We start from the raw sequence: 23,707 nt of genomic DNA, 5'->3' as shown, positions 1-23,707 counted from the left end.
TAACTAATGTCTGGTAGTACTAAACCTTTACAATAACATATTTTTTAATTTCAGTGAAGAGAACAATTATGTTATCCCAGTTAATTATCCATAACCCTGTGAAATAAAATTCCCATTTTAGAGATGATGAAAGTGGAACTCAGTTTGAGTAGTTTTTCTGAGAATCCAGAGTGAATGGTATCTGTTAGAGTAGATTGAGCCTGACTACAAAGCACATGTTTTTCATCCTTCGTCTGCAGACTGGGGACTCTTTCAATAAAATTGTACTCAAGGAATGAATATCGCATTAGAGAGGAATTTCAGTTCCTCTTTACTGAGTTGATAAGATTTTTTTTTTAAGTAGTGAGCTTCTGAGTTATATTTTCTATTAATTTGACCTTAAATACTTTGAATTATTTTGGCTTCTGAAGCCAAAATGTAAATCTTGGTTAGGATTATCACTCATTTTTAAAATATGTTCTCTTAGAGAAAGGAGAAAATATTGTGGGGAGATGATTCGTAATCCATTTTATAATGTTCTTCAGATTGTCTCGATCAATAAATAACATGCTGATAAGTTCTCAAAAATAATTTTTTTGCACAAATTCTTAGAACTTTTGATACTTCCTAAGAACCTAGAAGCCCTCAGGCTATGCATGTTTTTATTTTTCTTTTTTTGATACTGTTTTTTCAGCTTCTTTCCTGTGAAAATAAATTCAAGAGACTAAATCACCGAATTTTGAAATATGTTTAGTGGCGCATTTTCCACGTTTGAATCATGGGAATTACTTTCTCCCAAAATGAAATTATATGTCCACATCTCAAAAGGAACTAGTAAAGCAGATTCACACGAATGCTTTGTGGAGGGACAGTGTTTTCTGGCAAATCCTTGTTTTGCCAAGGAGAAAGCCTAGAACTGTTTTGCTTGTAATTTGACCTGTTGTAACTGGGCGGATTCAGTTGGCTTGACCATAATCTCCAATAAAATGTTTCTTGGTTCATTGGGAAGCTGTTAAGTGAACTCTGAAATAAATGACTAAAAAGTCATTAATTTTACTAAGTTTAATGGGGATATAATCCACTCCCTCTGCTTAACATAAATCTGTCATAAACTAGAGACTGTGAGGACTTTAATTTTTTTTTTTCTTTTGTTGTCTTAAATGGTTAACGCAACAGTTCAAAGTCTGAAGTTCATTCTTTACGGCTTTCTGGTCCAGTAAATAAAGAAAAAAATGTGTTTTGTGTGGCCAAAATATTAACCTTTTACACCTCCTTTGGCTCCCCTCCCCCCCAGTGGAGTCCATTTGGTGGTGACATGCTCAAAATTAGTTTCTAATGTTTGGCTTCTCCAAATTGGACTTTAGGGAATTCAAAATGCAGAGTTGATCCACACCCCAACATACACACTCACACTTTATGGAACTATCAAATGCATACAGGAAAGTGCACATGTAAGTGGAGAGCCTGTTGAATGTTCATAAATTGAACATACTGTTGAGTCAGCTCCCAGTCAAGACACAGCTTCAACAGCCCCTCGTGGGTTACCCTCCTCCAATTTTAACTGTCCTCACATGCTGAGCATTTACTTTACTTCTGGGAACATCTATTACTTTTGCTTATATTATGGAGTCTTTGTACTTTATGAAACCCTATAGTATATTCCCTTTTGTGTCTGGCATCTTCCACTCAATTCTAGAAATGTCCATATGTTTGTGTCATATGTGTTTTAATAGTCAGAAATTAGGAAAGCTTCATGGATGTCATAGAAATATCCAGGAATTTAAGGAAGTTCTTTTTTAAAAAAGAAAAAGAATGGAGTGATTCATTGCAGCTAAAATTTGCTTGCCTGTCGTTGGTCAAGCCATGAAACACCTTCTGTGGGTTTTCCTACTCAGATTTTTTCTTCTGTATAATTTCTTTTCTTCTTTTCTTTTCTTCTTTTCTTTCTTTTAATTTGGCAGTATTGTTTAACCACAAGCCAAAAACATTTAGACTGTAGTTTATAGCCTCTTTCAGAAGGAGGATAGAAGCAAAGAACTAAATGTCTTTTTGATCTGAGTTCTTCAAGCAGCAGGTTTGTGTGTTAACAGATTCTAATCTTTTCCGTGATGCTTCTTAATACCTTCTCTGAGCTTACTGGTGACCCACTTCTCCAAGAGGTCTTACCCAGATTTAATTTTAATTTAAAAAAAGGTTAAATGGAGGGTTATAATGCCATAAACTGCTAGTTTTCCAGCTGTTCAGTGCATCTTTGGGAATAGTTGACCCTCTTTCGTGTTTGTGTAGGTTTTTTAAAGATCTGAAAGGTTGCCATGAAGGATGCAGAGTGCCATATTTGTCCCAAGATCTTTCTTTCTAGAAGCCTTTTCTCGCCATTCTCTGTGGTTGTGTAGTAGAACCAGATTCTTGGTGGAGGATTCCATGCATGGTGATGAGGAGGACTGAGGACTCAGATTCCAGCCCACCAAAGATTTGTGTGCTTCAAGGCAGCTCTAATATATATATATATTTTAATGTTCTTACACGTGTGGACTTCATTTTTCAGTATTTAAGGGATTGTACTTTTTGCCAGGCCTTAGCTTATTGATAGGTAATACGTATTTCACTTGTGTTTCGCCCCAACCCATACTTTTTCTCCCATAAAAGTTACTGTTTATGTTCGGTGTTTGTGTTTTTGGCATTCAATTTTTATTTACAGTTCTGTCTTTTCTGTTTGGCAAATACTAAGAACATTTGGGAGAACATCATCATCATTGATTTAATTTACAAATCGATTTATAGTTAACTTCTTTGTAAAAGAAAGTGAATTAGCCGTGATTTGGTTTATGGTCTTCCCTTTATTTGAGGCCATCTCTGTGGAGCTGTGTTTAATAAAAGGGGGATCCTGGTATATTTAAATGTAGATAACAGTGGACTATCTGCAGATGGCTCATAACATTTTATGACCTAAAATAAAGATATTTTGGAAAACAGTGAGGTTACTTTTTTAGTATTTGCATTTGTAATGGATAGTGCCGTGATTCTTATTCCTTATTTTCCTTAGTCTTAGTCCTTCATAATCTAAATGTATACATAACTTAAATGTATATACACATACATATATACATACATACACTCATACGTGAGACACGTTCCTGGAGCACTGCTCTGGTGGTTGTGCCGATATGTAAATTGAGACCGTGCACCTCCAAACACAGTCTTCTCAAACCTCACGCTATATCAAATTGTATTTATCTGTTTATATCTTCACATTTAGATATTTACTTAGCTGAATTTTCTTTTTTTCTTTTTTTTTTTTTTTACTTACCTGAAATTTCTTTTCAAGTATAGTGTGGTATGAAGGTAGAGAGTCTTGCTTAGTTTCTCCCATTAATATGTAATACACAAAATACACAGACTAACACATGAATGGCTGTCGTTTGTCAAATAAAGCTGCTTGTTTTCTGATCTGAAATGGTGCCTTTATTACATTTAACATTTCCTTAGGTTTTGGGTTCTTGTCCTTTTTTTCTTTCCAGTTGTACTGATTTGGTTGCCAGAGAGTCAGTGAGGCACAGTGGGTAAGACTGGTTTCTGGAGTTGGTTGACCTGTGTTTGTGCCCTAGTTCTGACACTTGGGTATTGAGTGCCCTTGGACGACTGACATTTTTATAATGGTCTATCCTAAGGCTGTTATGAAAAGTATATGGGTTAATATGCATACATCACTTAGAAAAGTGCTTTCATATGGTAAACAAGGTATAAGCTCTTTAACTGAAGATTTTGGGGCATAGCCATTACCACTGTTTTACACAAACACAATCAAGGAATAATTTAATGATCTGAATATATTTGAGCTCTTTTAGGTCCAAAGCTTTGCTCTACGTTTGGTGTGATAGCCAGCTAACTTGTAACTCTGAAGTTACCACCAGACTACCACCAGAGTGTCCTTTCCGCCCCACTGGGAAACCACAATTGAAGGACACATATTTTAACATTCCTCTTTAAATTCTAACAGATGTTGTCTAGGATGATAGAATTAGGGAAAGAGGTTAATATATATGGAGTGTTATTCTGCCAGCCATTTGATTTGGGAATTACAGGTAATCGAACAGAAGCTATTCTCCTGTCTTCCAGGTCTGTCTCTTTGCTTCTGTGATTTAATTCTTTAATGTTCTGATATTGATGTAAGCGTGTGTGTGCATGTGTTGAGACTAGGCTGGAGCCCGAGTAACTTACTCATTTTTCAATCCTTTTAACATGATGATGAGGACCTCATAGAGAGGAAGGGGTTGAAGGCAATGTTGGTTGATACCAACACAGAATCTGCAAAAACTGAGTGAAGATTCATTGTTCTTGTAGATGCTGATGATTTATTAGCAATTAGATGCAGGAAATGTTACTTTTAACTCAATTTCATCCTGTCCTAATAATAGCACATCATTTTTGAGTAATTACTATGCACCAGGCACTGCTCTAAGTACGTTAAGCGTATTAACTCATTTAATTCACAGAAGATTATGCTCATTGTACATACAAGGACACCAAAGCACAGATAGTTTAGAATAAGGTACCCAAAGTAATTTTGTGAATGAAGGAACTAGGATTCAAATACCAGCAGCCTGATGTCAGAGCCTGTGTTCTGGTTTGGTACTTATTTGAATGCAGGTAAATAAATAAATAAAGACTGGGTTGACATCCAGTTCTATTTGGTATATATATGAAGTTCAACCTTTTAAAAAAAAGTCTTTTTTTTTTTTAAATTGTAAAATGTGATCCTTGTGGAGGACTATATAAAGCATATATGCACAGGCTAAAAAATAATTATAGTATACAAATATGTCAGTGAAACTACCAGACAGATTAAGAAATGGAATATTGCCAGGACCTTGGAAGTCTCCAGAATACTGTTTCAATTCCTCATTTCACCCCCAGAGGTAACTACGGTCTTCATTTTTCTAATTAATTATTCATTGCTTTTCTTTGTAGTGTTACCATCTATGTATATATTCCATATATTTGCGGGAGAAGAGATGTATTTAAGAAAATGTGTGTGTATTATGCATTTATAAATACACCGTACATATGTGTGTATTTATGTGCATATATATATATATACACACACACATAACGTACTTTTTGTGATTTGCTGCTTCTGCTTGTTTTGTCTTTTAAGATTCATTCAGTTGAGTTGTGTAACTCTAATTTGTTCATTTTCACTGCTCTAGGGCATTGCATGCTATGAATATGGTAGAACTCACTTGTTCAATTTATCGTTGATGGGTTTGTGTGTGTGATTTCAGAATTTGGCTACTGTGAACATTGCTGTACTTGCCCCCTGGGCATTATGTGTCTGAGATAGCCCAAGACTGCATTTCTCAAACCTGAGGTTGTGTAAGAATCACCAGAAAGCCCATTAAACAGAGATTCCTGGCCCCGCCCTCTGAGCTTCTGATTCAGTAAGTCTGTGGTGGAGCCTGAGAATTTGCCTGTCTAGCAAGCTCCCAGGTGATAGAATGCTGGGCTGCTCTAAGGTATGCACCAGGGAGTTAGAATTGCTGGGCTGCGAACAAGAATGTTTTCCAAATCGGTCCACCAGCACCATGTCTGTATTTCTGTTTTTCCATAATTTTACCATATGTATTATAGCCAAACTTTAAAATTTTTAACAATCTAGTGGACTGCATAATGAGTTGAAGATTGTTTTGCTGTGTGTTGTGGCCTTTCTCTCTTCCTTGAGGTGTTTGAATGAACACTAGCCAATCTGATGAAATTTGTAATTTGTTATAGCTTGGCCTGACTGTTTACTGCCTATTCTTTTTGCTTAACATTTTCACCTGTGGCTTGTGTGGGATGCTGCCAAAGATTGAGCCTTCTTGAAAGCTGACTCATGTGATTAAATCTAATATTTGCTGAGTGCTTACTATGTGCCAGGCCAAGCCCTTTACCTGCATTGTCTCATGTAATCTCACATCAGCCCCCTGAGATAAGGTGGGCATTTTCATCACTATCCATTTTACAAATGTCTCTCTGAAGCCTCGCTTAATCTTTTCACTGAAAGACATGCCTCTAGGATGTGGCCGAAGGGGACCTGAACAGGGTTTTGCCTTGCTGGTAACAACCAGTTCCTTGGAAGTCTGCAAGCGTATATGCGGTGGGAAGAAAATAAGCTTGTCTGTTCTAGATTTTGGAAAGATTGCAGGAGGATTTGTACTTTAGAATCCAGACTTTAAGGGTCTCGGTTTCAGAGAGTAACTTTTGGCCTTAAGAATGGGAAAATTTATGAGACTGAGTCGGCATTTGGATAGGATATCATGGAAGTAGGTAGTTTCTGTCACTGGCCACATGGCCCCTTGGTGGTGATTTTAAGAGATGCAAGTAACTCATGAGTGGTTGACAGTTCTCTGAATTGCCTTGTTTTTTTCTGACTTCAGGCTGGCTGGGCCCAGCACCGTAGTTACCGAGCAATCCAGAGGTACATGCGATTTTCTCTTCCTAGCACCTGGGGTCCCCCAAGCACTTAAAGAGACTTAGATGTTTGCTCTCCAACCCTCAGTGTTCAGCATCCTGGTGAGCTTGTGGCCCTGCTGGTGGTAAAAGGATGTCATGTAGTCTGGCCTTTTTGATCTTTGAGTCTTGGCCTTTGGATATTCAGTAATATTGAGACTTTGTTTGTAATTCTGGTGTCTTTGAAGAGACCTAGTAAACAGTGCTTCTTAAACATCCAAGTTCTGGACAAGTAAGACAAAAGCATCAGCAGATAGCCAAAATACAACCTTTACTACTGACAAAGGTGAGGGTGGAGAATGTGGATTAAGTATGTAGGATCTCCGAATCCATTCCCCTCCCCTTACCTCCCACCTTCAGCAGCGCCACGTGAGCGCCAGCCTCCTGCCTGGGAACCCTGCTCTCGTAGGTTCCCGGCAGCATCGTGATACCTGCACTGAGGTGATGGAGGTACTGAACTCTGCATGCCCATTGTTTCCGACCAACCTGCCTGAGAGGTTGACAGAGGTCAGGAGTACTATCGCTAGTGTAGCTCCCTCTACTTGAAAGTGGGGAGTAAGGGCTCCCGAAAACCTTCTCCAGATTTTGGATTAGCCATTGAGTTTATGTTCTTAACCACCAAACGTGCTTATGCAGAAGGTTGGCGACTGTCCCCTGATCGGGGGAAGATGGGCCTCTGTCAGGAAAGCCTGGCTTCCAACTTCGTGAAGCCTCAGGAGATCAATAGGTTTACTCTGTAAAGAGTTCTCAGAGCTAATGAGGCATGCGAGATGATCCCAGCAGTAGTGGTGCAGCCTACAAAGTTAGAAGGCAAACCCACTGCCACCCTAAAAGATTTATTCCAGGCGAAGTTTAGACCCCGTGGCCTGTCTCTAAGTGTCCCAAAGCCATGACGGGGAGCCCAGGATATCTGAGGAAAAGACTCACCGTGGGCGGAGAAAACCTTCATCAGTTTAGCTTCCCCAGTTGCTAATCAGGCTAAGCCTCTTGTCTATAATCCATGACCTTTGAACTAAGCCCAGAGTTCAAAGGGGAAATGAAGATTTAAAGATACTGAATCTGATGGATGGAAGTCAAAGAGGACAGAGATTGCCACCATGGGCTATTCTGGAACCTCGCACAGAGGGGTAGTATCTCAAGTGCCAGCTTTCTCAGGGAAAATCCAGAATGCGCGGGTGAACCCTCTAAGCGGAGGGAAGGACTCCCCCTGGGAGCCTCTCTCTGATGAGTTTCAAATGGTTTGCAACCAGCACACTGAAATATCCTACTTTGCCTTTCCCTGTGAGCCCCTAGAGACTGCCAGGCTGGGGCTGTCCCTAGTGTGGGCTCTGTCGGGTGGATAGTTGTGGGACACACTGTCCTGGGAACAAGTGTTTTCAGTCTCTTGCCACCTGTTGTGGGGTTGCTTTAGCCAAAAAGTCCCTCTGCAAGGCAAGATTTCTCCTTCATCTGTAAAGACCCGTCCAGACCGCTTGGTGGGGGCTGATCCTGGAGCCCGTGGGCAAATTAAGGAGGTGCCTTATTTTGCCTCCGAATGCAGAGGAGAATTAGAGACAGCCAATCCAGTCCTGCCCTCTAGACTTGTCAGTGATTTCAGGAGAGAACCTTGACAGGGCTCTGGAATTCACTGTCTTTTAAAAAATGGCAGATATTATTCTGCTCGATAGTCTTTAGGCAGTGGATGTTGAAATAATCTCCTTTTTCTGTGCCTCGGCTATCTCTGTGTATTCAGCCCAGGGCCCATGGGCACCTGCAAAAGTTTAGAGCTGCCTCAGGCCTTTGCCAAGGGACCAAGCGACAGTGGCCCTCACTCAAAAATGTTTGTCATTTGGGTTAAGGTCGCCCCACATGTCCTGCCTCTTTTCTGAGATCCTTGGCCGATAGCCTTCCCTGAGGCCCCCTGCCTGCTCTAGGCCCCAGCTCTGTAAACAGCCACTTTCCTGGAGAATAACCACCATAAGTTGTGGTCACACATCAAGATCAAAATACCCTGTGGTTTAGGAATTAAAGCCTCTTGATGTTAAAAGCTACCTGCCCAACTATAAAAACCAGCCACACTGCACAATCAAGGTTGCAAACCACCAAGTTGAAAAACATGCAGGGCTGTAGTCAAACACCCTTTCACCCCTACCCAGGGACCGGGTACCTCCATGAGTATTTTCTTCCCCAGAATTGGGTTCCTTTTTTATTATTTGCCAAGATCTCCAGATACTACACCAAACGCAAGTCTCTGAAGGGGTCCAATAAGCAGGACCTCTCCTCCCAAACCAAGTTCTGAACCAAGTGAAATAGAAGCCAGCAGAGCCAACAGTTGGAAAAGGAGGGTATCCTGCGGTTCTGATAAAGGCTGGGTTTGAGGGCATGGCTTTTGTCTGTTGCTAATAGGGAGCCCCAGAATCCCACAAACGTTTGTACTCAGTTGCAGGCAGTTCTGGACACCCTCCCCCCAACCCCCAAATGCTGCAGGGGATCTGTGAACTCCCAGCATGGAAAATGAGATCATCACACTTGTTTTCTGCAGGCCTGTGGCTCCCCAGTGGGAGGAGTAGGGGACAGGCCTGGGCACCAGCTGCCCACATTGTTCTTCTGAATTCAGCCTTCAGATTAAGTTCAGTCCATCCTTCTCTCTAGGGCAGTCATTCACAAACTTCTTGGTATTAGAATCCTTTTACGCTCTTAAAAATTACTGAGTGCCCCAGTGAGCTTTTGTAATGTGGGTAATCTCTGTTGGTGTTTAACGTTTTAGAAATTAAACTGAGAAAAAAATATATTTAATTCACTTAAAAATATTAAACTCATTATATATGTAACATAAATACCAGTTATTATGAAAGATGGCTGTATTTTCCAAAACAGAAGAGAGAAGTTAGTGGGAAGGGTAGCCTTTGCTTATATGTTTTTGTACATCTCCTTAGTGTCTGGCTTGTCTGCTTCTGAATTTGCTCTGTTTCGGTATCACACATCACCTGACCTCAGGAATACTCCACTTTACACTTGTGAGAGATTGAGAGTGAGAAGACAAATAATGTTATTATATTAGAAGAAGAGTTTTTGCCTTTTGACATCTCCTGGAAGGATGTTGGGGACCCCCTAGTGTTCCCCAGCCCACACTTTGAGAACTGCCATTCAGGGTAGGACTGACTGGTGGAGTGGAAAGAGGTGAGAATGTTAAGAGGTAGCGGCATTCCTTCCACATGGAAAGAAATTTCTGGAAGGGGAGGAAGCATTCCCCCTCCACAGGTTACACAGTGGAACTGTCCAAAGGCCAGTCTTAAATCACTCACCATGGCCATGGGTGGAAAAAATGCCAGTCTTCAGCCCCCCGAGTTGAGACCGGAACTGATGACATTAGCTCTGTAACCTCTGAGTTAGCATGCAGGGCTCGTGGGTTTGCTTCTTTATTGCTTAACCTATTAGAACACCACTGGGCAGGGTGCTGCTTGGGGAATGAGTTCAGGAATGACTTTGAACTCTGATGTTATTGACAGTGCCCTCGTCTCACTGCAGCACATTTCTGGAAGCTGTGCTGTGAATGTTATTTTCTCACAAGAATAATGGTATAATTGGGTTGGGTTTATCTTATCAAGGACTTAGAATTAGATAAATCACTATGACCAACTATTCAAATTAAATCAGAGTTATGGGGACTGTAAATATCTGTAACCATTTTTAAAAAGTGAAACCATTAAAAAAAAAAAAAAAGTGAAACCATGTTCCAGGTTTTATGAAACAGGCCTAATTGTAGATGAATACAAGGGAGACTGGAGTAAGGGGAGTGCACGGAGACTCTATTATGGACGATAATCATTTCCTCATCAGTATCACCTACTGAAAATTCATATACTCGCTATAATATGTATTTGCTGATAATTTTCCACATGTATGTTTAGAAGAGCTTGAGGGAGGTGGAGGGGTTTTGGTTTGGGTGGCTTAAAAAAAACAAGATGTTTATACACGTTTGTGTTGATGTCTCTTTCTCTCTTATTTTTCCCTAGTTTCCAGAAACATTGGAATTATTTTAAAAGGATTTACCATTATCTTCTCACAATCATATGTGAGAATCGTTTCAGCAAAAAGTTTACAATGGAATTAAGTAGATTTGTCACTTGGTCTTAATTCATACGGGACCAATTCCAGCCCATAGCCAGTTAGGTAATATGTGTCATCGTGTGTGGTTACTTCCTGATGTTTTTGTCCCCAATTCGCAGTGGGGGAGGCTGGTCCCCAAAGCCATTTAGTGCTGCTTTGAATGCCATCCCTAAATTGACTAGCTAAATAACCTAGGGCAAATTCCTTTTAGTTTGCTTCCTTGGCTGCAAAATGGCCCTATTACAGTACCTACCTCATAGGGCTGTTGTGAGGATTATTGGGATATAAGGCGTGGAAAGCATTGGAGTGTGGATCCTGGAACGTGGGAAGCACTCCATAAATACTAGTAATCAGTCATACTCAGTGTATTTAGTCAGATGAATTCCCCAGTTGGTTATAAACACCATCTAAGGCTAAGTAATATACTATTTGATGACATGTTGAACATTGTGTGTAAGCCTCTTATGATCGCTGGTGAGTGTAATGGGTTCACGGGGCAAAATCAGTGTAAGCCAGGACTAGTCGTCTCTACGGAATTGCACTGGGCACTTGTGGAGCTTCTCCTGGCAGTTTAATTGCAGAGCAGCCTGAGCCACAACCTCTTGATAACACTACTCTTTTTTCCCAAGCCCAGTCCACGAGTCTTTGTAGAGTTGCGACCCATCACATTAAATCCACGGCACTCCTTGGTCAACTCTTGGCTGTGTTTCAGGATTGCACTCCACAAAGCCTCGATGCCTCTTCTCACGTGGCCGACGAGATGGGGGTGACACAGGTCTCCCCGGACTTGACTCGTTCCATGTTTGTGCTTTCATAGGTTCAGCTCCTGAGAAGTTGACTCTCTAAACTACGTTTTGTATATGGAACACAGATTTCTGCCCTTCAGGCTGTTGTGCGCTGGTGTTGTCCTCCGGCTTTGAGTTCAGTCTCCGGCTTTGGTCAGGCTTCCTGGCCAGCATCGATGCTGGTATTTGATTATTTGCCATTAAAAGAAATGAAAATTAGAATAATAAAAATACTGATGCTAGAGATATTCAAGGATGCATCCTAATAATATAATAGAGGTGAAGGCGGAAATTACTAGGTGGGTCATAGGACGCCGTGGGTGGCCTTGGTCGGGGATTCCTCGCGTCTAAGCTGGTTTGGATTCTATCATAAAGTGAAGAAAGAATTAACCAGTTCAAAATGCTGGGCTCTCCCTCCAGAGTAGTACCTGGCAAAACAAAAATATCAAAGGGCAGGGTTAAACTTCTGCACATTTCAAGCATGTTTCCAGGGATATGAAATTCAAAGCGTCATCAATGGCATGGCTGACACAGAGAAAAATCTTTAAAGAGTGGCAGCAGCTCTTGAATAATCTTCTTAACGTAGCCTCCAACCTCATGGATGGAATCCTGTGAAATGTAGAGAATCTGGCAAATGTAATTGTCTGGTGATGAATTGGATTTAGAAATGAAAAATTAGTCATGCAGACTTGGTCCAGAACAGTCCATTATTTTAGTACCGTGTACCCCACTAACCACTTAAAAAATGTCTTCACTAGTTGTTTAGTTTTGCATATAACATTTGGAGACCCTAGCCACATAATAAAAGTATTACCAGAGTTGTCCCCCTTCCTTTCCCAACACTGCTCACCCCCACCTCACAGATACACGTTAGGGAAAGGATTCAACTGGTTTTCTTCCTTCCTTCCTTCCTCTCTGCCTCTTTCTTTCATCCTCCCTTCCTTCCTTTTTCCTTCTTTCTTTCTTTCTAGATTTTACTGATTGATTTGCTAGAGAGAATGAGCACACTCAGGGAAAGTAGCAGGCAGAGGGAGAAGCAGGCTTCCCACTGAGCAGGGAGCCCAACACGGGGCTCTCGGTCTGATACGGGGCTCGATCCCAGGATGCTGGGATAAACCAGCCAAGCCACCCACGTGTCCCTCCACCTGTTTTCTTTTGCATTTTTGTCATTTGGTTGTTGTTTTCACCCTCCCCCCCCCCAAGAATTCCTACTTTATAAGATGCTTTAAAAATATTTCTCAGGTACTCATGTAGCAAAGCAATAAAAGTCTTCATAACAGAAAAAAAAAAACACAACAGTATCATAATCATAGCTACCCCTGGTCTTGTGGTGAATCAGGTATTCTCTTTAAGGTCTTTATCTGCTTCACAGCTGTCCCGTGAGGCTGGCACTCGATCAGTGAGCGTAGTAGTGCATGGTTGTAGAGAAGAGGAACCCGAGGTGCAGATGAACTTCTGCAGCTTCTGAAGCTCACCCAGGGCACACAGTGAGTGGAGATAGGGTTTAAACCTCAGTAGGTTTGCTCCAGAGCCTTGAGTCTTAACCACTGTGCACATTACTGCCTTTATTTCCATACAGAGTAAGAGACGCACATAAAGAAAAAGGAAGTTTCCAGCTTTGTTGACTGCATTAGATAATCTACTTCACAGAACTTAAATGATTACTAGATTCTGACCATAGTGTATCTGGAAGGGAAGAAAAAATGAAGAGATTGATGCTTTGGGGGAAAACGTCCAATTGATTAAATTCGATAAGCAAGAGAGCCTAGGTTTTAGTTAGGCAGCCTTCAGAGGCAAAAAGAAAAGATAAAGATTCCATTAGCGTTGGGCTGCTTTCGGTGAGCAATTTTTAGCCAATAATCTTAGATAATCTCGATCAGGAAGAAGATGGAGAGGCCAGGGGCCTGAGCGTCCACTGTGGCTTCAGTAGAATATTTTAAAGCTTGGATTTAGGAGTGATTTGGAGGAAATTGGAAAGCGGAGCCAGTGAACGAGGAGGACTATAAAAAAGAATCATGATAACAGGGACCTGAAAGAGTAGTGGACTCGGCGCTTCCAAGCTCACAGTATTGAGACTACGGAGGAAATTCTAACGGGAACAAAAGTGACGTCATTGGGAGTTCAGGACTGGAACAGATAGACTAATCCTAACAGGCAAGCAGTCCTCCTCAACTCCTATTACACTCTTGTCCTTTCTAGACAAGGAGGTCGATCTTCAGCCTGGGAAGAGTAGAGCAAATACTTGTAAGAGGAAATTGAATCTCAAGATAGGGGAACTGATCGTGTGACGGCGCGGGGTGGCTCTGAATGAGTTCCGCTCCTCCGGCCAGCATGAATTTCATCCTAGTGGGCCAAGCGGACTTTTGCTGCCCGCTTGTAATCTTGGAAGAACCGTGGAGGCGGATCAGGGATAGGATCATGCCCGATTAAGAGCAAAGCCAACAGCAAAATCAAGAAAGCATAGTTTTCAGGGAAAAGAATAGAGAGCCCCATGCCGACCTGGGGCAAATTTCTGGAACCGGTAATGACAAAAGGATGGCTTGCAGATTCAATTTTCACATGCACACGGTAGCTAGGAGACAGCATGGGATTGTTAAAACCAGGGAAAATAATTGTTTCTTTATTGCTGTTTGTTGCTAGGTTCTCGGACTCGAAGGCTAGGGCACGCAGGTGGGCTGTGCCTGGCGTGCGGAGAGGTTTCAGGAGGGAGATGGGGGCTGGCTGTGTGGCCACCCCGTGCTGTGGAGGCACTGGTTAAGTGTACCGGTTTATCTACCACATGTCTTGAAATTCTGTTTTAGTGATTCATGATTTAGTTCCAAGAATCTGGATTATAGACCAGGGTTCCAGATTCCTTGCTATACTGGAGCAAGTATGGGAACCGCTGAGCTGTAGGAGACATGCGGGGGTTGGCTTTATCTTGTCATCATAGTGTTAATACTATTACTGACAGCTGATGCATTGGAGAACCACATGCCAGACACTATCCCAAGTGCTGTACACATATGATCTCATTTAATCCTCACCCCCGCTGGGTGGGTGCTATCTCTATTGTACATATCTACTGTACATATTGTACAGATGGGGAACTGTGACGTCTCTGGAGTCTCAGAGACAGTAATTGATGGGGTAGGATTCAAACTACGGAAGTCTAGCACTTTGAAAATCTGAGCTCTGCACCGCTCAGCAGATAGCCCCTCTTTTTTTCTTTTCTTTTCTTTTTTTTTTTTTTTTAAGGTTTTATTTATTTGTCAGAGAGACAGAGAGAGAGAGCACAAGCAGAGGGAGCAGCAGGCAGAGGAAGAAGCAGAATCCCTGCTGAGCAGGGATTCCCAAGGGAGGACTCAACCCCAAGACCCTGGGATCATGACCTGAGCTGAAGATGGATGCCTGACCAACTGAGCCCCCCAGACCCCCATCAGATAGCCCTTCTTAAAAGCCTGCCTTAGGGCTCCAGGTTGGAGGGAAGGGTGATGTCTGGGCATGTGTTGCAACCTGTCTTTAGTATCTGAGTAGGATCTTTATGAAGACCTTGTCGTGTCTCAGGCCTTCTTAATGCAGAGAGCTGGAGGGGTGGGGAAATGACTAAATCTAGGTGGAATTATTATTTTATCACGATCCAATCTGGTAAGGTTACATGTAAATTGCTGCCTCTCGGGGCCCCAAGTCAGCAGCAAAGATACTGGAAGCCATGACTTAATAGTTTTCTGGTAAAAAAGATCAGGAGTTGTTTGGGTTGTCTACCAGCTCGATATAAATCAACAAGCCTTTGTCTATGCTGCACCTTAGGCCTGGAATGCCCTTTCCCACTTCCTCCTCTTTCTCCTGGCAAATTTTTTAATCATCTTTAAAGACAGAGCCTAAATGTCACTTCGGCTATGGAGTCTTCTTTGATTTCTACAGGCAGATTTATCATCCCATTTTTTCTGCTTCTTTAGCACTTTGTTCCTGGTGTTATAATTTTGCGATGATCTTTCTTAGTTTGTGCCACCCAAGTTCACAATCACTCAGCTGGAAACGTGGGGGAGAGCATGCTTCCCTTCCTCCCTCCCTTTCACTCCAAAGAATCCCTGCCCTCACTAAGCCTCTCAGTTTTAACTGTCTGCATACTGATACAATCTGCCCCTTCCTTCTTCCTGCAGCCCCTGTCTGATTCAAGTCTGTGTCCTGACTTGTACCCCAGCTGTCACTTGTCACTGTCATGCCCCCCCCAACATTTTCCCACGAAGCATCAGAGACTTCTATATCAAATGCAATCTGCCTGTGCTTAAAATCTGTGTCCGAGTCCCCATAGGCAACAGGATAACCCCAAGCCCCTAACCATTTATGATCTAACCCTGTCTAACTCTCCATCCTCAACTTTTGACTTCCTGCCTTGCTTCTTGGACTCCAGTGACACTGAACTCATTGTAATTCTCCAGGCAGTCTGCTGTTTCTTGCCGCCTTGTTCCAGCCCAACGGTGACCGCCTGGGATGGCTTCCCACTCCTGGGTTCTGTGTGGGAGGCCCCCGAACCCCTGCCCTGGGTTCTGTCGGTCTCTACCTCCTGGTCGTCACTTTCTATTGCAGTCACTTCTTTATTTTGTACTTGCATTAAGCCTTGAATTTCTTAAAGACAGTGAGGGTGTCTGGTTGGGTTTCTATTGGCAAATGCATACTCAGTACAAGTTTCTGGAAGGAATTGTGTTGTAATTATTTGTTCTACTTGGAAAGACTGTAGGGTTAGCATCTTGCCTCTTCCTCTTCCTGGATGTGGGTCTTGAGAGTATTTTACCACTCTGAGTGAGACCTGTTTGCTCATTTGTAAAATGAGGATAATTTCACCGTTCTCCCCCACCCCCAACAAGGGGCTCTTATGAGAATCAGGTGAGATAGTAATGTTTATAAATCTTAACATGCCATTCCAGGGATCACGGACTACAGCCCTGATGCCCATTTTTGTATGGCCAAGAATGTTTTTTTCACATTTTTAAATGCTTATAGAAAGTCGAAAGGAAATATTTTTGCCACTCAAAAATTAAATGAAATTCAAATTTCAGTGTCTATAAAGTTTTATTTGAATGAACAGAGCCGAGTTCATTCCTTTCCCATTGTCTATTAGGGCTTTGGCATTGCAGTCGCTAAGTTTGGTCATTTCAACAGAGTTACTGTGGCTTGTTGAACCTCAAATATTTACTATCTGGCCCCTTAGAGAAAAATGTTTGCTGACCCCTGCCTTGTTCAAATATTAGGAAAATGCATATGATTCACAGCTGCCTCCTTGTACCACAGAGTACTTTTTGAGGGGAAAGTTTCTCTCTTTGAACTTTTGGAGCCTCATCCTGGGTCGGGCAGAGTGATCCGTCGATGTTGGGGCAAGCCACAGGGGCACGGCTTTGGTTTTCTGAAAACGAGGATGTCCCTATAAGGCTATGAAGGACAGTTTGAAAAGTCAGTGAACTCCCCACTATGGGGGGAGGGTGGTTAAAGGGTGGATGGACACCCTGTTTTCATGAGTTGCTGAAGAACAAGGTGTTTCACTCTTGACCCTATTGACGCTTTGGGCTGAGTCATTCTCTGTCCTGTGCCTTGTGTGTTGAAGAGCAGCGACCCTGGCCTTCAGCCACCAAAGGCCAATGGCACCCCCTTTCCCAGCGGCCGCAACCAAAAATGTGTCCATACGTTGAGTAATTTTTAGAGCTTGTTTTTAAGAAAACACATTATAGCATAACAGCATGTTATTCTATGAATCCATTTAGAAGAAGAATTTAGAACAGTTTTAGCTATTTAAAATGAGTCTGAAGGGGCGCCTGGGTGGCTGAGTGGGTTAAGCGTCTGCCTTCCGCTCAGCTCAGTGGGGAGTCTGCTTGTCCCCTCTCTCCCTCCCTCTGACCCTCCCCCTGCTTATGCGCGCTTTCTCTCTCTCTCAAATAAATAAAATATTGTAAAAAATGAGTATGAAAGTATCATAAAATAATATATGACCCCCATGAGCATTTAATATTGGTAGCTAGGATTTGCTAGAGATGTGCCTTGCAAACATGAATGCAGAAATTCTCACAGCTGCCTCTTACAGGTAGGCCATTTTTCCTCCACGAGGAAGCTGAGCAGAAAGATTGAGCAAAGGGTAACCTGTTGCAGACTGAAATGACCTTCTCCGAAACAAGCTGGAGATGAAACTAAGGAGTGAACATACAGTGACTTCATTCGGCCTTGAAATTCCATTCCTGTGGGTCTGGATGAGGGGCATGTTCCTGGGGCTTCTCCCACCTTAGGGCGATTCCCAGGAAAATTAGACAGTAGCCGTGTGGAGATCAAGAAAAGGTTCCAGTTTTCCTCTAGTAGTTAGACGTCATGGATCTCTGGGTGCTTATCCAACAGCACGCTGCCCTAACCCGAATGGCCATGCTGGAATGTGACCCCGGTTTACTTCGTGCTGACCATTGTTTGCATCCGCCCTGCTGCCCCTCCAGAGCTGTGCTCTCACTCACCCTTGGCTGGAACCCTGCCACGGCCTCCCTCTGCAGAAGCCTGGACTGGAGGGGTGGGGGTAGGCCAACTGCTGACCGATCAGTGGAGTGCAGAGTTACAACACATTGGTCCATGTTGTCTGGTGCACCGGGGCGTTCCCTTCAGTTGTTTCGGTTAGCTCAAAGCAAAAGCTTTTACTTATTACTGAGTGCCTGCTCTTTGCCGGACGGACCCAGTGCAAATTCCTAGATATTTCCAGCTAGCAAGAATTGAAATAGCATCCAGTGTCCCAAACTTGATGGGTGTTGGAAGCTCTCCTCCTTACTTCTCACTTAGTCCCTAATGTTTTCTTTCTTACTAGGAAATAATAGAGCATACAGGATAAATAAGGAATAATATAATTTGCACCCATGTTTCTGTGCATATCTTCACATTTTACTGGAAGAAGTGAGTTATTATGAATAAAATCAAAGCCGCCTGCCTGTACCACCCTCCCTGAGGCCTTTTGTATCTTGCCCCCCAAACCCCACTGGCAGGTTGCCATTGTCCTCAGTTCTGTGTTTATCACTACCTTGGACATTTTGATATTCTTGCTTTATAAGTGTCAGTAACATCACATCTTTTGTATTAAACTTTACATATACAAATGGAGTACTAAATCATGCTTTTGATTTTGTTTCTGATTTTTTTCAATATCCAAGTTATAGAATGCTTTGTCTGTGGTCTGAGTTTGATGTGTTGCATAAATAGATTTCTGAACTTAACCTAAGAAGAATAGTCTTCCCTGGGTGGATTTAGAATTAAATTTCTCTTGCAGTCTTGCATGAAAGTTAAAGAAACTGACTATTTGGAGACATAACCCTGTGAACGAATGTAGCTGCAGTCATTCCATTCTAATGCTGTAGGGTGTTTTTTTTTTTTTTTTTTTTTTTTGGTGATGTGAATATTTTGGTGGTGGCTGTTTAGGTAGTCTTCAGGCCCTGCTGTTATAGCCATGCCGTGGTGGACATGAGAACATGTCCTCACTATTGACTGCAGCACCCACAGGAGAGTTTCCACAGGAATATACCCAGCACATGGGCTGGGTATATTCCACATCTTTACAAGAATTTTCCAAACTGCACTCCCGATGGGCCCTTACCAGCTCCATGAACACCTGTACGATCGGGTTGGTTACTCCGGACCCTTGACCAGATGCAGTCCTCTCTTGCCCATAACAGACTTAAAATTGTTTGCTAATTTGGAGGGTCTGAACTATTCTCTCACTGTTGCGCCTAATACTTTTTTTTTTTTTTTTTGAGATTAAAGACTCTACAGTATTTAGCAAAGTTCAAATGGACTTTTTTCTTTATTTTTCCAGATCAGAAAAGAACGGTTTAAATATTAGATTAGCGTGGATTTTTATGACTTTAGTATTTGCACAACTTCTCGTGCAGAATCCAGGTAGGCCTTTAATTATGAAGCTGTGAGGTTTGCTCTGACACCTGCTTTCAGGTTTCCTTCTTTGTGGGACTTTGCTTCTTCTTTCCTTCCAGTATCTGATTCTCCTCCCCAGCGCAGACCACGCCTCATGTTGTCCCTGCAGCTACTGCGTTCCCTCTGGCAGCCGTGTCCACTCCTCCTCCTCCTGTGTATGCATCCCCCTCTTGGTTAATGTAAACGCTGCACGAATTCTGTTGAGCACGATGATGCTGGCAGTAGGGCCGGAAGACGTAGGGAAGCTGACTTGTGGGGGGTAAGTGCATAGCACTTGGTATGACTAAGTTACAACCGCACTGGGCAGTTAGTTGCGTATGTGATAATAGAGACAAAAATGGCAAGAGACAGGGCGCCTGGGTGGCTCATTGGGTTAAAGCCTCTGCCTTTGGCTCAGGTTGTGATCTCAGGGTCCTGGGATCGAGCCCCGCATCAGGCTCTCTGCTGGGCGGGGAGCCTGCTTCCTCCTGTCTCTCTGCCTGCTTGTGATCTCTGCCTGTCAAATAAAATTAAAAAAAAAAAAAAAAGGCAAGAGAGACTTCCTAAGGGAACATAATTGTATTCCTCTTTATTTATATTTTTAATGTGTCCCTGCCCTCCAAATTAGAGACATACAGACTGATTGGTTTTACTTGGTACAAAATACTCTATACCATGCAGTAAGTATATCGCAGTTTTGTCTTTTAATGAACCTGGTATATCGAAACAAACTTCATAGCTGGAGACTGGATGAGAATGTAAAAATCTATTCTTAATGTATACGTTTTTCTTGAAAAGTTAAGTTGGTGATGGTGATATGTGGATCCTGAAAACTAGTTGGCTGCCCCCCGCCCCCGATCCACTTTACCATTCTTCAGAGACGATGCCCATTTTAATGGAAATGCGTGGTCTTTAGAAGAAACTAGAATGTGTATTATTTGGATTTTACTGGACAGGACAAGTGGGATTTGTTTCTTCTACTCCAGTTATCAAAAAGATTAACCCTTTGCCCTCTACATTCTAATTGTAACCGTTCGGAAACAAAGGGGTTGTTTGTATAAGATAGCTGAAAAATTGAGGCTTTATGCCAAGTGGAATGTTTCTCAGTTGAAGGAGGTAGCAATCATTGCACATATTTTTTTTCTTGTGTTGCAGGCGTCTGTAGAGGCTTCTGGTGAGATCGCATTATGCAAGACTGGATTTCCTGAAGATGTTTACAGTGCAGTCTTATCACAGGATGTGCATGAAGGACAGCCTCTTCTCAATGGTACTATTTCAAAAGATGTATTTGTCCATACAGTGTCTATGCTCTTGAAACAAATTAGCCGTTAAAAAGTCTCAAAATCATCTCTACTGTATAACAAGTAGGAATTTTTCACAATCGCTATAATGAGACTGTAGGGACTTTATTTTAGGATTACAGAAGAGCTTATGAATCTCTTATGTACATAATTGGAAGGATCCTAATCTCTTGAAAACGTCAGATTTCTTCCATTTTTCATTTATAGTAGAAACCATTATGTAATTAATTTTTACCATTTTTCTGCGCACATTTTACTTATTTTGAAGGGTATGTGCCAAACATCTGATTCCAATGGTTTTAGAAATTATTTATGGCAAAAATCCACTTAGCATTTTGAATTAAAGAAATAAAGAAATTACTATAGTATTATCTTTGATAAAACCTGTCAAAGTTCTTTAACATTTAGCTAAATTATCATAAAGGCCTTAGCAGATTAAATCTTGAGGCAGGAGCATGAGATCCGTATTTTTGTTATGACACTGCTCGTAGAAATTACTAGATTGCTAATTGAGCTGTTAACATATGTGAATTTCCAATATAGACATATCCATTGACATGTGGGTCAAGTTCATTGTGGTAATCATGTCAGTACCTCTCGGTAAAATCTGAAATAAAACTTGGAGTATCCTAAGCAAAATTGAAAGCCCCTTCCTTTGTCTCTAATAAAGAGATATATTTATTTGCCTTTAGGCAAATAAAATTTTGGTTAGTAGTATTTTCATGGGCTTATTTATCATTACATAAAATGTCATTGAAATGTGAAAGCAAGCAGAATTGATTAGTGAATTGTATTTAAATTGTTATTCCCCACAAATCGTGCATATCTCTAACGCCTTTTAGAGAGCTCCTTTTAGAAAATCCGTGCAGCCTCAACTAATTAATTTACACAGGGCTCTACCACACAGCCTTAATGTGTCCCTGCAACACTGACAAACCTTAGTGGTATAATACTTAAGAAGACCATAGACAGAGGACTTTGAAATGTAAATGGCCTCTTAGCTATGAAGGTTCTTTAGTGCAAGATTATCATTTTATCTTCATTTCTATTCTAATTGTGATTTGCTTACACCTATGTATTCTTTCTGTAGTTGATTTTTTTTTTAAGACACCTTTCTATCCTTGCCTTATTACATGGTATTTTAATGAATAAATGTTAAATTAGTCTCTCTCCACACTGAATTGCTCATCTAGTGGGTGATGGTTGACATGATAAAGGTTTAATTCAAATCAAATCACAAATGTAGATTTTGAGTCTTGGAGTTCTTCTGCACGGTTGTCATTTTCTTTAAATCTGTGAATTATTATATGATGTCCTAGGACCGATGTGACCAGTAAATATTATTTGAATACTGGAAAAAATGCATCAATGATGCTTTTCTAGAATAACTTAGAGGAAAAAAAATGTCAGTGGAATTGTTGCATTTTTGCCATTTATTTCTGAGATTCATTTTTAAATGGATAAATCTTTCTCTCAGTCTCTTTTCCTAAAACCTTGTTGAAATTTGCTGGTTACAGATCAACACACAGTCTGTCATTAGACACCATGGATTTAAGATGAAGTACATGGGCACGTTGGATGGTTTTGCAAATGAAAACTTGTTTTCTGACTATTAGGTAATGCCGGTAAGCGTAGAAATTGGGCATAGTGGCTTGCCAGGGTGTTTTTAGTATAACCTAGATGCTGGGATTTTGCTTGAGTTGTAAATGTGAAAGGTCGAAACTACTTTTGACTTTGTGCTCTCGCCATCATTGGGAGAAGTATATCCGATAGAAATTACATCCTTCGGTATGGCCAGTTGTTACCTTCTTTATCCTTAAGTGTTTTGTTTTGTTTTTTTCTTTTCAAACTATTTCTCTCATGCCACCCCATTACTTTTCTCTTTATCATTCATAGAATATGTGAAAGGTCACCAGTATCTGAGAGCTTAAAGCATAAAGTTCAAAATATTGGTCAGTAGAAAAAGATGTTTTGGGGTGAGGAAGAAGACTCACACAGGCTTTTGAGAAAAATCCATTTTTTATAAGAGCGTTGTCCCCAGTTGTGTTTCCTTTGGAGAATTTTTTTAAAAGGAGTCTACGTTTGGGCGCCTGGGTGGCTCAGTGGATTAAGCCGCTGCCTTCGGCTCAGGTCATGATCTCAGTGTCCTGGAATCGAGCCCCGCATCGGGCTCTTTGCTCAGCGGGAGCCTGCTTCCTCCTCTCTCTCTGCCTGACTCTCCGCCTACTTGTGATCTTTCTCTCTGTCAAATAAATTAATAAAATCTTTAAAAAAAAAAAATAAAAAAAAATAAAAGGAGTCTACGTTTTTACCTGTTATATCTTTCTGGAGTTCTTAGTACATCTATACACTGAACCCAAAGACCATGCCGGGACTGTGTTCATGAATTCTGGGCACTGCAGTAAGTTCATTTACCTTGTACGTACTGTGTACTATGTAGGCGTACCTTTTGTCAAGTTTGATGATTTATGATGTTTAAGGAAAGAAGTAATTGGACATAAGATATGTATTAGAGTCCTCTAAAGCATTTGCCTCATGGTAAGCCCTACTGTATTAAAGTTTACAGTAGAGTCTGAAAGCCTCCTGAAATCATAGCTCCTGACTCTTGATGCTTCCTCTGATTTCTCACTGATGACATTTGGGAAGAGGGGCATACAGTCATATGTATAGTATGGTTTCATAGGATACACCCCTGGTGCACTAGTCTTTGCTCCAAACTCTGACATTTTGTTTTAGAGGTGTCATGCATGATGATTATTTATCGAACAATAAAACACCATAATCTTTGTGAAAAGTGATTGGAATGCATTAAGCATTAGATGGATATCCAGTTGGTATTGGTCACGTTAGTGAAGCACTATGTGGAAGAAACAGAAAAATGTCAAAGCTGGGCTGGAGTGTGGAGAGCATCCTTTCCTCCCACACACCTTTTGTGCTTTGCTGCTGTGATGAATTTCATAGGAAGAATGAACCCAGTGAGCTAGTTCCAACCCTCCAGTTTCTCTTCCGGTTGTCATCGGTATGTCTTCTATAAAATCATAAAGAAGACAAATGTATTCTGTGATCAGCCTTTACATTTCGTGTGATAGCGTGTTGAATATTTCCACTCTTCTGAGAATAGTTCAGTATTAAAAAGTGGCCATGTAGACCTTTGTTCCATTT

The 23,707-nt window shown here is 41.4% G+C and overlaps 1 protein-coding gene across 1 annotated transcript in view; it reads left to right on the top strand.

Moving 5' to 3' along the window:
- Positions 1 to 23,707, top strand: part of CDH2 (cadherin 2) — a 212,161-nt gene that overhangs the window by 7,682 nt on the left and 180,772 nt on the right. Inside the window, exon 2 of the mRNA XM_004742872.3 lies at positions 20,400 to 20,511. Coding sequence (XP_004742929.1) covers positions 20,400 to 20,511 — 112 coding nt within the window. The remainder of the gene's footprint in view (positions 1 to 20,399; positions 20,512 to 23,707) is intronic.

The sequence above is a fragment of the Mustela putorius genome, unplaced genomic scaffold, assembly GCF_011764305.1.
Source record: "Mustela putorius furo isolate JIRA1106 unplaced genomic scaffold, ASM1176430v1.1 tig00003858_pilon_pilon_pilon, whole genome shotgun sequence".
NCBI classification, from domain to species: domain Eukaryota; kingdom Metazoa; phylum Chordata; class Mammalia; order Carnivora; family Mustelidae; genus Mustela; species Mustela putorius.
Note: the sequence above shows the minus strand (reverse complement) of the source record. Positions and strands in the feature narration are given on the sequence as shown.